Source organism: Salmo salar, chromosome ssa29 (genome assembly GCF_905237065.1).
Source record: "Salmo salar chromosome ssa29, Ssal_v3.1, whole genome shotgun sequence".
Lineage (NCBI taxonomy): Eukaryota > Metazoa > Chordata > Actinopteri > Salmoniformes > Salmonidae > Salmo > Salmo salar.
In genome coordinates, this window is record NC_059470.1 from 25270426 (window position 1) to 25284591 (window position 14166).

Below are 14166 nucleotides of genomic sequence, written 5' to 3' on the forward strand. Positions count from 1 at the left end.
AAAAACAAATGATAGTCCCACTAAACCCAAACCAGATGGGATGGAGTATTGCTGCAGAATGCTGTGGTAGCCATGCTGGTTAAGTGTGCCTTGAATTATAAATAAATCACTGACAATGTCACCAGCAAAGCACCATCACACCTCCTCCATGCTTCACGGTGGGAACCACACATGCTGTGATCATCCGTTCACCTATTCTGCGTCTCACAAAGACACGGCGGTTGGAACCAAAAATCTCAAATTTGGAGCCAAGGGACTGATTTCCACCGGTCTAATGTCTATTGCTCGTGTTTCTTTGCCCAAGCAAGTCTATTCTTATTGGTTTCCTTTGCAGCAATTCGACCATGAAGGCCTGTTTCAAATAGTCTCCTCTGAAGAGTTGATGTTGAGATGTGTCTGTTACTTGAACTCTGAAGCATTTATTTGGGCTGCAATTTCTGAGGCTGGTAACTCTAATGAACTTATCCTCTGCAGCAGAGGTAATTCTGGGTCTCCCTTTCCTGTGGCGGTCCTCATGAGAGGCTGTTTTTTCATAGCGCTTAATGGTTTTTACGACTGCATTTGAAGAAACATTTTCTGGATTGACTGACCATGTCTTGAGGTAATGGTGGACTGTTGTTTCTCTTTGTTTACTTGAGCTGTTCTTGCCATAATATGGACTTGGTCTTTTACCAAATATAGGGCTATCTTCTGTGTCACAACAACTGATTGGCTCAAACGCATTAGGAAATAAATTCCACAATTTAATTGAAATGCATTCCAGGTGACTACCTCATGAAGCTGGTTGAGAGAATTCCAAGAGTGTGCAAAGCTGTCATCAAGGCAAAGGGTGGCTATTTAAAGAATCTCATAAAATATATTTATATTTGTTTTACACGATTCCATATGTGTTATTTCATAGTTTTTGTCTTCACTATTATTCTACAATGTATAAAATAGGTCAAATAAATAAAAACCCTGGAATGAGTAGGTTTGTCCAAACTTTTGACTGGTACTGTAGAGTGTTCTGGTATAAGCAAGTCAGAGGTCACAGTCCTCACACACAAGGACACGCACATGCATGTTCCTTATGAATTGCTTTCTCAGAGTAGCTGAAAATCAGACCTATAGATTATGAATAGGATTTAATGTAAGCTGATCTGTACCATTGTAAGCATGCATATAGGTCCTTACATTCAGGCTTCCACGGTTGAATGCTATTGGCCTCCACACTCAAGGTGATGTTGGGCCACTGGTGGACATGGGCCGGTATGCCCAGCACCCTGTACAGACGTCCAATCCTCATGGAGTTACACAGCTCATCTACAACGTTGTGAGGGAAACGGAACCATAACACTCAGAGGGGTTGTCCGGTTCTGTCCTGCTGTTTCCTAATTATTTGAGGAACATGCAAGGCACCTACACACCCCTGCCAAGAGCAACACAGGAACCAGGCCCTTGGAACAAAGATCTCACTGTGTGTGCATTGTGCGACCCAACTAATGAGTGTTTCTTACACTTATTAACATATATGTTTAGTAACGTGAGCCAGCTGTGGTGAATTCCTCCAGAAGACTAGGTCAACAGAATATGCTAATACTGGCACTGAGAATCACTGCTCTCTCAGGGGTAATGGCTGGACAATGTTATTGGAGGGCACAGGAACACCTAATATCTCACCCAGGGGCACTACTGCGTGGCTGGCTACTCAAACCTCTATTTTAACTCTTCCCCCACTGGATTTTGGCTCCAAAATTACATTTGTCATGGAAAAGGAAGAGAATTCCTAACAAACTTCTAAGTTACTTTTCTAAGGAGATATCGAAGTTAAATCTATTAAAAATAAAATCTTGACTTGCAATATGTGAACATTACAAAACGTTTGGGCAAAATTATTATTATGTGAGCTTACCTCTGAGAAACAGGGTGACAGACTGGTACCTGAGGGCACTGGGAGGATGGACTTTCAGGACATCCAGTGCTTTAACATGGATCAGCTCAACAAGCTGCTTGTCTGTTTCCAAACCACATTATACTTACATGAACATTTACATTACAAAGGTCAGTCATTTAGCAGACGCTCTTATCCAGAGCATCTTACACTTTGTCTCACCTAGCTACCTTAAGATGGATGCACTATCATATTCAAGTACATTTTCTTCAATAAAGTAGCTGTCAGCAAAATCAGAGCTAGTAAGAAACGGCGAACTACATGTAAGCATGGCATGTGAGGCTACTTCATCAGGTATCATTTAGGGACATTCTCACCCCCCAGGACCCGGAACTTGATGTCCTCTTTGAGGTGAGAGGAGCAGAGCAGGCAACTGAAGTCACTCCTCACTGTGGCTGACTCAGTGGCTCCGGGTGCATGCACTCTGATGTGATGGAACCCTGAGGATAACATATTACAGAATTTGAAATTGTTTTGTAAATGGCATTACTGTGATGTTATGAAAACAGAAACATGTTACTTGTAATCAGGCCTACCTGTTGAGCAGGGACAGTCCTCCTCAGAACAGAGAAACCTGGCTCCCTGAGTGTACTTGGAGACCCTAGTCATCGCGATGGCCAAGCCCTCCATGGCAACAGGCCTCATGGTGCCATAACCACAGGGAAACTCACAGAGGTCCAAGGTGTACTCAGGGAACGGAGGTAGGTGTGTAAACTTCAGGATCACATTCACCTGACTTTCTGTGTGGATTTTCTCTATGAGGGAGAGTGTCTTTATTGACAGAAAACAAACCTAAAAGAGTGACAAAAAAAAAATACAAAAAATACCAGTATGTTCAAAATTCAAGGTTTGAATAAGGGGTAATGTAAATGGGAGATGTTTTGGACTTACAGATTGAAACAGTGCTGTAGCTTTGAGGGGGTCATTGAGAACACAGTCACCCAATCTAGGATCCAGTTCGATTAGATCTGAAGGGTTCACACGGATACAGAACCGATACACAGCCTCATTTCGCTGGATGTCTGAAGGGAATAGGTACTTGGGTGATAGAGTTGACTTTATAATAGCTAAATCAATCAATTTACATAACCATATCAGTTATTTAACAGTTTGCTGTCATCTATGAAGGACTGCGTCTCACCACATCCTCCAAGTGGGTACAGGGTTGCCTAGGTTACCTCTTCCTCAGGAGTCACACAATCCCATTAACTAGCTAGCTAACACTGACCGAAAGCTCTCGCTAGCTAGCCTACCACTGCCCCATAAAACTTACCGTTGAATGGTTTGCAGTCTTCGGCAAGTTGAAGAAGAGCTCCACTTCTGTCTAGAAAAGACAAAACTGACTCTTTCAGTAAGAAAACGTCTTCCATTTTCTGTTACCGACTGACTAGCTAAAGCGTTGGCTGAAGAGACTACAGTCACACAGTCAAGATATCACGCGACTGGAACATTTGAACTGTGCTCGCCAACTTTAGAGCACAGACAGACAAGTTCCCCCATCTCCGTAATAAACAAGACAATGAAAAACAAACTTGTTGGTTCATTTAATTATTTTAATATACAGTACATCCAAGGCATTGTATTGAACAATGAGGCCTGTTGACCACACTCGTTAGTTAGAAATGGTATGAAAATCCTAGTCTGGTGGTTGAGGTTTTCTGTGAGGATTTCTAAGGAATATCTGAGTGTCAATTAAGGCAAGATTATGAGCTTGTAAACTATAATACAGACAGGCAAGTAAACCACAGAAATAAATCAGATGGCGCAGCACCTGTTTGCAAAGTAAAGTCACTGGAGCCATTACAGAAAAGGTCTATATATACACACAATGAAAATCTGAACTGAAATGACCTCTGTCAACACAAGACTATATTCCGTGACCTAGTATTTCCGACTGAGAACCCCCCCCCCCCCCATACAAATTAACAATGAACCTCTATAAATAAACCTACTACAAGCGCTTTCTAAATATACCATTAACCAGTGATCTTGTTATGATGAACAATCTTTTGATAATGGAAGAGACAAAACAATTCCTTTTAGCTGTTCTGAAAGCATATAAATGACTGCCATTTAATTAAATCCACAAAGTCTGCTTTTAAAGTGGAACGAAAAGATTTTGAGGAAGCGCTTTCATCCCAACTCCCCACTTAAATGTAGGATTTTATTTGGGGGATAATTTTTTTTTACCCACCCCACCCTGACAACACCACACTGAATGTCCTTGTTTCTTCAAACAAAGAACCAAAATGGACATGAGCCAACAACCAATACATGTGTCAAGAAAGAAAGATGGCCAACATTTCTTAAAAATATAATTTGTTATATAAATATCATTAGGTAAAAATAAAGGTTTCTTGACACAGTCTGCAGCCCAAACCCTTTTCACAAGTGCTGTCTGATCACAACTGCTCACTTTGGCTTTTCTCAAAACGGGTTCATCCACAATATAAATTCTTCCCTTTTATTTAAAATATTTAGGACAGGTTAAGGCAGTGTTTTTCAGTCCTGATCCTGGAGACCCACAAGGTGTGCAGGCTTTGTTCCAGCCCAGCACTGACACATCTAAATACACTAATCAACAAGCTACTGGGCTGGAACAAATCCTGCATACCCTATAGATTTCCAGGACTATGATAGAATAATACTGGGTTAAGGCCAAGGCTCTACAGTGCATCCATTTTGATCGCATATGTGCCTTAAGATTTTGCTGTGCGACATGGAATTTTTATTTAGGAACACCAGTGCGCCTAGAATAATTAAGGATTCTATCTTTCTTACCTCAAATATTTTTCAATGTGGTCCTACATTTCTTTGTGTGCACCTACATTTTTCAACTTAGGTGCACACATGCTCCTTGTAAAATAAAAGGAAAGAAAAAAAGGTCCGCGTAGAGCCCTGGTTAAGGCAATTTCACAGAACTCTGGGGCAGGTCCTCAGCAAGTCTTTCATAGGAAGGAGTCGTCTGAGGGGGGTGCGTAGGAGAAACCTAGGAAGGCATCATCAGCCTCCATTACACTGGCGTTTACTATGGCATGTTCAGTATAGCACACAGAGTTTGGAACGGTCTCATCAGTGAATTCTGGATCAAAGTTTGTGATGTCGTAAGGAGAATTCTGAAAAACAGGAAAAAACAAACATCAGTTCATTCATGCTTGTGGTCTGGTGTTGCATCTGCCGTGTGTTGCCGTACATCAGAATCACATGTAACTGAGAACATTTACCACATTTGGAGTGAATGGAGGTGGAACCTTTCTCTGTTCCAGGTCATCCCACTTGATCGCAGAGAAGAAGTTATGTGCTTTGATCTCATTCTGAAAAAAAGAGAATAGATCTTTTTCAGTTCTAGAACAACCAAGGCAAATGTTATTACTTCATACTGATGAAAACGATGTAATGCAATCCATCTGCCAAGAAGAAATGAACATTGCCAGACACTGCAGCTATTGAGCAACTCCTGGTCATGACAATGTCTCTCCACCAGAGAGAGTCAGATGCCATCAGCTACAGCAATACATGAGTCACAGTTGTGAGACTATGAAGCATACTGCTGTGTTTCTTAAACGGTAGTTTGGGATTTAGAGCACAGTAGCCTGCTCTGGGGAGAACAGCTCACAATAATGGACGGAACAGAGCAAATGGAATGGCATCAAACACCTGGAAACCATAGGTTTTATGTAATTGATACCATTCCAACTATTCCGCTCCATTCACACCACGAGCCCGCTCTCTCCAAGTAAGGTGCCACCAACCTCCTGTGACTTCGAGGAAGGTCAATTTGTGTGTATTTAGTGAGTCTGGAGTATTTAAACAGTCTTGGGTCACTGGAATATCTTCTAACTAAATGAGATGGGTGACATAAAACCATAAACCACTGACATGCTGTGAGGGTCACCACTCACAAAGTCGTCTCTTGAGCCCAGTCTGTGTGTGCCGTCCTTCTCCAGTAGAGCCTGCAGGAGGGACCAGGCCGTGTTGGACGCTCCGGGACGCATCATCAGGGGTTTGTGGAGGATGTTGTCATACATCTCATGGGTGTCTCTGCTGTAGAACGGAGGCTGTGGAACAGAGGGGAGATAGATGTGTGCTACTGTTAAGACAGTGTGTGATCAGGCATTATGTCAAGGGTGCGTTCTGTCCGTACATATTGTGCCTGTTTTCAATGTCTACTACTGTAACTCACCAGGCCAAAGAGCATTTCATAGAGCACTGATCCTAGACACCACCAGTCCACTGTGTTGTCATACGGTTGTTTCCTCAGGACCTCTGGAGCTAGGTACTGGGGAGAGGAGAACGTTAAATAAATTAGTAATGACAGGCCTTTTCAGTCTCAATCCAGAACAGTGGTCCAGACATTAAAAAAAGGTTATTATGCCTTATTACATACGCTGTCCTGGAAAACATGTTCCACATTACCTCAGGTGTCCCACAAAATGTGCTTGTCGTCTCGGCTTGGGAAATGCCTTCCTTGCACAATCCGAAGTCCGTCAAAACTATATGTCCCTTTAAAGAAGGGGAGTCAGGGACAATTTTAGACAGTGTTTGCCACCATTATCCTCAGTCAGAACTAAAGAACATATTTTCTTTGTGGAATTTTGGCCAGAGTAGCCAACTCTCAGGACACTTGCAATTTTCTCAGTCTCAATAAGGCTGGTCAGGAAACGCATTAGTTAAACGTAATCAAATCACAAACGTTCTCTTCTAAACTGAAAATGACATTGCCGTTCGTGCGAGATGTGTTAGCTGGTGAAGGACTAGGCTTCACCACAGATGCTTTCTTTATAACCTGTTGGATTGGTTAGTTTCATCATTTTTTCCACTGACTAAACTCAGCAAAAAAATAAACGTCCCTTTTTCAGGACCCTGTCTTTCAAAGATAATTTGTAAAAATCTAAATAACTTCACAGATCTTCATTGTAAAGGGTTTAAACACTGTTTCCCATGCTTGTTCAATGAACCATAAACAATTAATGAACATGCACCTGTGGAACGGTCGTTAAGACACTAACAGCTTACAGACGGTAGGCAATTAAGGTCACAGTTATGAACACTTAGGACACTAAAGAAGCCTTTCTACTGACTCTGAAAAACACCAAAAGAAAGATGCCCAGGGTCCCTGCTCATCTGCATGAACGTGCGTTCGGCATGCTGCAAGGAGGTATGAGGACTGCAGATGTGGCCAGGGTAATAAACTGCAATGTCCGTACTGTGAGACGCCTAAGACAGCGCTACAAGGAGACAGGACGGACAGCTGATCGCCCTCGCAGTGGCAGACCACGTGTAACAACACCTGCACAGGATCGGTACATCTGAACATCACACCTGCGGGACAGCCACAACTTCCCGAGTTACACCAGGAATGTACAATCCCTCCATCAGTGCTCAGACTGTCCTCAATAGGCTGAGAGGCTGGACTGAGGGCTTGTAGGCCTGTTATAAGGCAGGTCCTCACCAGACATCACCGGCAACAACGTCGCCTATGGGCACAAACCCACCATCGCTGGACCAGACAGGACTGGCAAAAAGTGCTCTTCACTGACGAGTCACGGTTTTGTATCACCAGGGGTGATAGTCGGATTTACGTTTATCTTCGAAGGAATGATCGTTACACCGAGGCCTGTACTCTGGAGCGGGATCGATTTGGAGGTGGAGGATCCGTCATGGTCTGGGGCGTTGTGTCACAGCATCATCGGACTGAGCTTGTTGTCATTGCAGGCAATCTCAACGCTGTGCGTTACAGGGAAGACATCCTCCTCCCTCATGTGGTACCCTTCCTGCAGACTCATCCTGACATGACCCTCCAGCATGACAATTCCACCAGCCATACAGCCAGCCCCCATTTGTTCAGGGACAAATTCAATTTCTGTTAGTTACATGTCTGTGGAACTTGTTCAGTTTGTTCATACAAATATTTACACATGTTAAGTTTGCTGAAAATAAACGCAGTTGACAGTGTAAGGACGTTTCCTTATTTGCTGTGTTTAGTAGTAAACACCGAAAACATTTACACTGAACAAAAATATAAAAACGCAACAATTTTTTTACATAGTTAATTCATATAAAGAAATCAGTCAATTGAAAAAAAATAATTAGGCCCAAATCTATGGACTTTACATGACTGGGAATACAGATGCAATACATCTGTTGGTCCCAGATACCTTTAAAACATTTTTTTTTTTTTTTAAAGTTAACGGCGTGGATCAGAAAATCAGTCAGTATATAGTGTTACTACCATTTGCCTCATGCAGAGCAACGCATCTCCTTCGCATAGAGTTGATCAAGCTGTTGATTGTGGTCTGTGGAATGTTGTCCCACTCCTCTTCAACGGCTGTGCGAAGTTGTTGGATATCAAATCAATTTTTATTTGTCACATGTGCCGAATACAACAGGTGTAGTAGCACTTACCGTGAAATGCTACCTTACAAGCCCTTAACCATCAATGCAGTTTAAGAAATAGAGTTAAGAAAATATTTACTAAATAAACTAAAGTAGAAAATAAAATAAAAAGTATCAAAATAACAATAACGAGGCTATACACAGTGGCTACCGGTACGGAGTCAATGTGCGGGGGAACAGGATATTGGCACAAACTGGAACACGCTGTCTTACAAGTTGAGCCAAAGCATCCAAAACATTTTCAATGGGTGAGATGTCTGGTGAGTATGCAAGCCATGGAATAAATGGGCCATTTTCAGCTTCCAGGAGTTGAGTACAGATCCTTGCGACATGGGGCTGTGCATTATCATGCTGAAACATGAGGTGATGGCGAAGGATGATTGGCACAATGGGCCTCAGGATCTCGTCACGGTTTCTCTGTGCATTCAAATTGCCATCGATAAAATCCAATTGTGTTCGCTTTCCGTAGCGTATGCCTACCCATACCATAACCTCGCTGCCACCACGTGGCACTCTGTTCACAATGTTGACATCAGCAAACCGCCTGCCCACACGACACATTACACGTAATCTGTGGTTGTGAGGCCGGTTGGATGTACTGGCAAATTCTCTTAAATAACATTAGAGGTGGTTTATGGTAGAGAAATTAACATTAAATTCTGTGGACATTGCTGCTCTAGTGGACATTCCTGCAGTCAGCATGCAAATTGCATGCTCCCTCAAAAATTGAGACCTCTGTGGCATTGTGTTGTGTTACAAAACTGCACATTTTAGAGTGGCCTTTTATTGTCCCCAGCACAAGGTGCACCTGTGTAATGATCATGCCATTTAATCAGCTTCTTGATATGCCACAACTATCAGGTGGATGGATTATCTTGGCAAAGGAGAAATGCACACTAACAGTGATGTAAACAAATGTGTGCACACAATTTGAGAGAAATAAGCTTTTTGTGCATATGGAACATTTCTGGGATCTTTTATTTCAGCTCATGGAAACATGGGACCAACAATTTACATGTTGCGTATATATTTTTGTTCAGTGTAGTAAAGGCTAAACTAAAGTAAACACTTTCCTTGAGGTTAAACTGATATGCAGAATTATTTTGGATAATGTTAAAATACCAGGTAGACTACATTCGTGGGAGGAGGATTTCAGTTGTCAAGATACATTTGTGCGAGGGAAGTTGTTAAGCAAAAAGATTGCTAATGCAGGTTTGATTGAATACAGCCCTAAGCTACTCCACATATAAAACAGATTACTTACGCACTGCAAATGGGTTAGGATGTCACACTTACTTCAAAGTCGAGAAGGATATTTTCTGGCTTCAAGTCCCTGTGAAAAAACAAACATGAACATTGTCCAAAGTTGCTGTTATTGGATAATAGAACTGTGCTTAATGGATTACAAGAGCTATTATCTTCCTACTTCTGGGTAAGTGGCCCTTCAGAGCAACAGAGGATATCAAAACAATCATCAAGAGAGGTTTCTTTAATCCTGGCGATTTGCATCCAGTTGATATCAATGTACACGAGTCACTGAACCAGCATTACACTAAACCGGGGGCGGCAGGTAGCCTAGTGGTTAGAGCGTTGGACTAGTAACCAAAAGGTTGCTGGATCGAATCCCCAAGCTGACAAGGTAAAAATCTGTCGTTCTGCCCCTGAACAAGGCAGTTAACCCCCTGGTAGGTCGTCATTGTAAATAAGAATTTGTTCTTAACTGACTTACCTAGTTAAATAAAGGTTACACAAACTGAAAAGACAGGCAAAGGGACTATGGGGACAGACAGGCAATTTCCCTCAACATGTTTTTATTTAACTAGGCAAATCAATTAAGAAGAAATTCTTATTTACAATGAGGCAAGGGACAAGGATTAAACATTTAAATGTGGGACAAACACACATCACGACAAGAGACACCACCACAAAGAGACAACATGGTAGCAGCACAAACATGCGTTACATTCCCCAGCTCAAACAGAATGGGAACTAACAGTCACTCACCATCAACCAAAACAAAACACCTTTCCCACTAACAAGATGGAACTAATGAGGTGTGCCCTACGTACTAAAGTCCGACCTCAAAAAACATACATGGAAAAACTAAAACCTGAGAACAGCATGAAGGGCAACAAGGTAGAGACGAATACATGTCAGTTAATGAACGACTATACACGTGCTGCAACCATGACAGCAGTGACATTGGACTTAATGAACATTACTACAGCCGACCGCTTGAAAGAGGAGCACTTCAAATGTTCAAAGTCCCAGGAATTTCACAAAAGACGCTATTTGAAGTTGGACTTTTCCCACTAATTAAAAAGGGGATGTGTGTTGCATTCAGTGCTCATTCAGGATAGTTAATGTGGAGTAAAACAGTAGTGGCTAGTGTTCTATTCTTAAAGTGACCAGTGATTCCAAGTCTATGTACATACACAGGGCAGCAGACTCTAAGGTGCAGGTTTGAGTAACAGGGTGGTAGCTGGCTCAGGATGGCATTCATTCTCTACTACAGACCTCCAGCCAACTGGTGTACCAGAGCCAAGACAACCAGCCAGCCTGTCCACATGGGTGACTCACTTATCCAATACAGCCTTTGCCACTGACTGGATTTGAACCTGGGACTCCTGCGCACCTCAAGACTGGGTTTGCCTGTTGAGCCAAAGCCCATGCTCAGGCAAGGTTACTCATCTCACCACACACACACACACACACACACACACACACACACACACACACACACACACACACAGAGTATACCAAACATTAGGAACACCTTCCTAACATTGAGTTTGCCCTCAGAATAGCCTCAATTTGTCAGGGCGTGGACTCTACATGGTGTTTCGATTGTGTTCCACAGGTATGCTGGCCCATGTCGACTCCAATGCTTCCCACAGTTGTGTCAAGTTGGCTGGATGTTCTTTGGGTGGTGGACCATTCTTAATACATACGGGAAACTGTTGAACTTGAAAAACCCAGCAGCGTTGCAGTTCTTGACACAAACCTTTGCGCCTGGCACCAACTACGATACCCTGTTCAAAGGCACTTAAATCCTTTGTTTTGCCCATTCACCCTCTGAATGGCACACATACACAATCCATGTCTCAAGGTTTAAAGATCCTTCTTTAACCTGTCTCCTCCCCTTCATCTACACTGATTGAAGTGGATTTAACAAGTGACATCAATAAGGGATCATAGCTTTCACCTGGATTCACTTGGTCAGTCGATATAATGGAAAGAGCAGGTGTTCTTAATGTTTTGTATACATGCACGCAATTCATGTACCTGTAAACTATGTTGAGAGAATGCAGATAGCCCAGTGCGCTTGCCATTTCTGCGATGTAGAACTTGGCTCTGGGTTCCGGAAAGGTCCGTTCTTTTTGAAGATGGAAGAAAAGCTGGAATGATAGAATACAGCCACAGTGCCAGTGAGACATCACAGAGGAATAAAGGTAACTGCCAAAATAAAGGAAACGCCAACATAAAATGTCTTAATAGGGCGTTGGGCCGCCAGAACAGCTTCAATGTGCCTTTGCATAGTTTTGGGCAAGGGACTGGAACTCTATTGGAGGGATATGACACCATTCTTACGAGAAATTCCATAATTTGGAGTTTTGTTCATGGCGGTGGAAACCGCTGGTTCAATTGGGTTGAGATCTGGTGACTGACACACACACACACACCCTTTAAACCCCCTATGCTCCTTTGAGCCCTCTTTCAAAGTCACTGAGATCTCTTCTAGCCATGGTAGCCAAAATAATGTGCAACTGGCATTTTTATACATGACCCTCAGCATGATAGGATGTGTTAATTGCTTAATTAACTCAGGAACCACACCTGTGTGGAAGCACCTGCTTTCAATAGACTTTGTATCCCTCATTTACTCAAGTGTTTCCTTTATTTTGGCAGTACATCATAATAAACTAATGGACATGGTAAGATCATGGCGTGATATTTAGCCCAAGTTGCTAACAACAATTGTAGCCGGGTCATGACACAGAGCCGTGGGTCAAACTTCCTGCCCTGTCTGCAAATTCCACATCACAATTACAATTGACTCAAGCAGCACGTTGAGGGGATTAACTAAGTGCTAGCATCAACATGACATGAGCTATGAGATTAGCCTCTGCACCCTGGAAAACTGGAAAGGCAACACCGATTCAGTGGTTTAAGAGGAGATAGAGCCTAGCCCCTCCAGCTAAAGCACATACTGATGACAACGATAATGAAAGGAGTTAGCTAAAGCACATAGCCTGATCCCAGATTTGTAGGCTAAGGGAAATCCATAGACCTCAGGAGCTTTTTTAAAGATATCTATAATATTTTAATACTGTCAAAATATTTATACAGACTGGCCATTATACCAAGGTTACAGAAACATTACAAACCTTCAATCATCCTGTCAATCACTCTTGGTTTTGGCTCTGACAGTCCCAGAATGACATAAAAATGCTAATAAATATTTTTAGAGGAATTACATTGGCCAACGTTGCACTAATGGCCAGGATGTGCTTATTCAAATGTGGAAATTCAGCTCTCACCAACTACACTACACAGTTCCTTTTATTGAAAAGGAAGCTTTGAAATGTATGGGTTTTTTAACACTTTAATGGTAGATTGGGAGTGAGTCGCAGCTGATTCCTTTTGAATAAACTAAACAGGCTATAAACTCTATGTAAATGTTTACAGTTTACTGTCAACATTGGGATAGGGGTAAGCAGCATATCCTGGATCAGTGGTTTAATATTGGGATAGGGGTAAGCAGCATATCCTGGATCAGTGGTTTAATATTGGGATAGGGGTAAGCAGCATATCCTGGATCAGTGGTTTAATATTGGGATAGGGCTAAGCAGCATATCCTGGATCAGTGGTTTAATATTGGGATAGGGGTAAGCAGCATATCCTGGATCAGTGGTTTAATATTGGGATAGGGGTAAGCAGCATATCCTGGATCAGTGGTTTAATATTGGGATAGGGGTAAGCAGCATATCCTGGATCAGTGGTTTAATATTGGGATAGGGGCAAGCAGCATATCCTGGATCAGTGGTTTAATATTGGGATAGGGGCAAGCAGCATATCCTGGATCAGTGGTTTAATATTGGGATAGGGGCAAGCAGCATATCCTGGATCAGTGGTTTAATATTGGGATAGGGGTAAGTAGCATATCCTGGATCAGTGGTTTAATATTGGGATAGGGGTAAGTAGCATATCCTGGATCAGCATTAAGTGGTTACATCTACCTTGAGTTATGTTCTTTGTACCACTGGACATAAGAAATGTCTTCAGCCAAAGTTGAATAACACTGCTTCTTTATGATTAAAAACCAGGCTGTTTTGTTAGCACCAAGAGTTGTAACCGGTTCAGGGAACAGAACCGAAAACAATAGAATTATTAGAAGAACAGAACCCGAACGGAACGATCTATACTGTTCCGGAACAGAACCATTATTTTAAAAGCATGGGAACCGGTTAATAATGTTATTTTACATTCCGGACAATTTTTTCCAGTCCCACAAAAAAATTACAACAAAGCTCCTATGCACTCTGTCCCTCAGAAATGTATTCCAGTGTCTGCCTGCCAGCTGGAAATCTTTGCCAGTGGGTGTGCGTAGGTTACCTTCCCCTCCCCTCTGAAGCATAGGTTACTAAAGCCTACTGACAACTTTACATACAGTGGGCTCCAAAATTACTGGCAACCTTGACTGGCAATGCACAAACAATACTTAAAAAAAATAAACAATATACACTACCGGTCAAAAGTTTTAAAACTCCTACTCATTCCAGGGTTTTTCTTTATTTGAACTATTTTCTACATCAAAACTATGAAAATAACGTAGTAAC

At 42.2% G+C, this 14166-nt stretch overlaps 2 protein-coding genes across 4 annotated transcripts in view; both read right to left on the reverse strand.

The window, feature by feature from the left end:
• The window catches only part of mcmdc2 (minichromosome maintenance domain containing 2), an 18079-nt gene extending 14678 nt beyond the window's left edge, over positions 1-3401 (reverse strand). The window contains exons 1-6 of one of the 2 annotated variants that reach the window (XM_014181388.2): positions 3204-3401; positions 2822-2898; positions 2467-2722; positions 2248-2370; positions 1892-1993; positions 1174-1302 (exon numbers count right to left, since the gene is read on the reverse strand). In XM_014181388.2, coding sequence (XP_014036863.2) covers positions 1174-1302; positions 1892-1993; positions 2248-2370; positions 2467-2722; positions 2822-2898; positions 3204-3300 — 784 coding nt within the window. In that variant the 5' untranslated portion in view covers positions 3301-3401. Of the gene's footprint in view, positions 1-1173; positions 1303-1891; positions 1994-2247; positions 2371-2466; positions 2723-2821; positions 2953-3203 lie in introns of both variants that reach the window. The other variant, XM_014181386.2, reaches the window with a different exon arrangement.
• Positions 3402-3462: 61 nt separating this feature from the next.
• The window catches only part of sgk3 (serum/glucocorticoid regulated kinase family member 3), a 33229-nt gene continuing 22525 nt past the window's right edge, over positions 3463-14166 (reverse strand). For both annotated transcript variants that reach the window (XM_014181397.2, XM_014181398.2), the window contains exons 11-17: positions 11612-11724; positions 9623-9659; positions 6347-6433; positions 6114-6209; positions 5833-5988; positions 5155-5244; positions 3463-5046 (exon numbers count right to left, since the gene is read on the reverse strand). In XM_014181397.2, the coding sequence (XP_014036872.1) occupies positions 4879-5046; positions 5155-5244; positions 5833-5988; positions 6114-6209; positions 6347-6433; positions 9623-9659; positions 11612-11724 (747 nt within the window). In that variant the 3' untranslated portion in view covers positions 3463-4878. The remainder of the gene's footprint in view (positions 5047-5154; positions 5245-5832; positions 5989-6113; positions 6210-6346; positions 6434-9622; positions 9660-11611; positions 11725-14166) is intronic.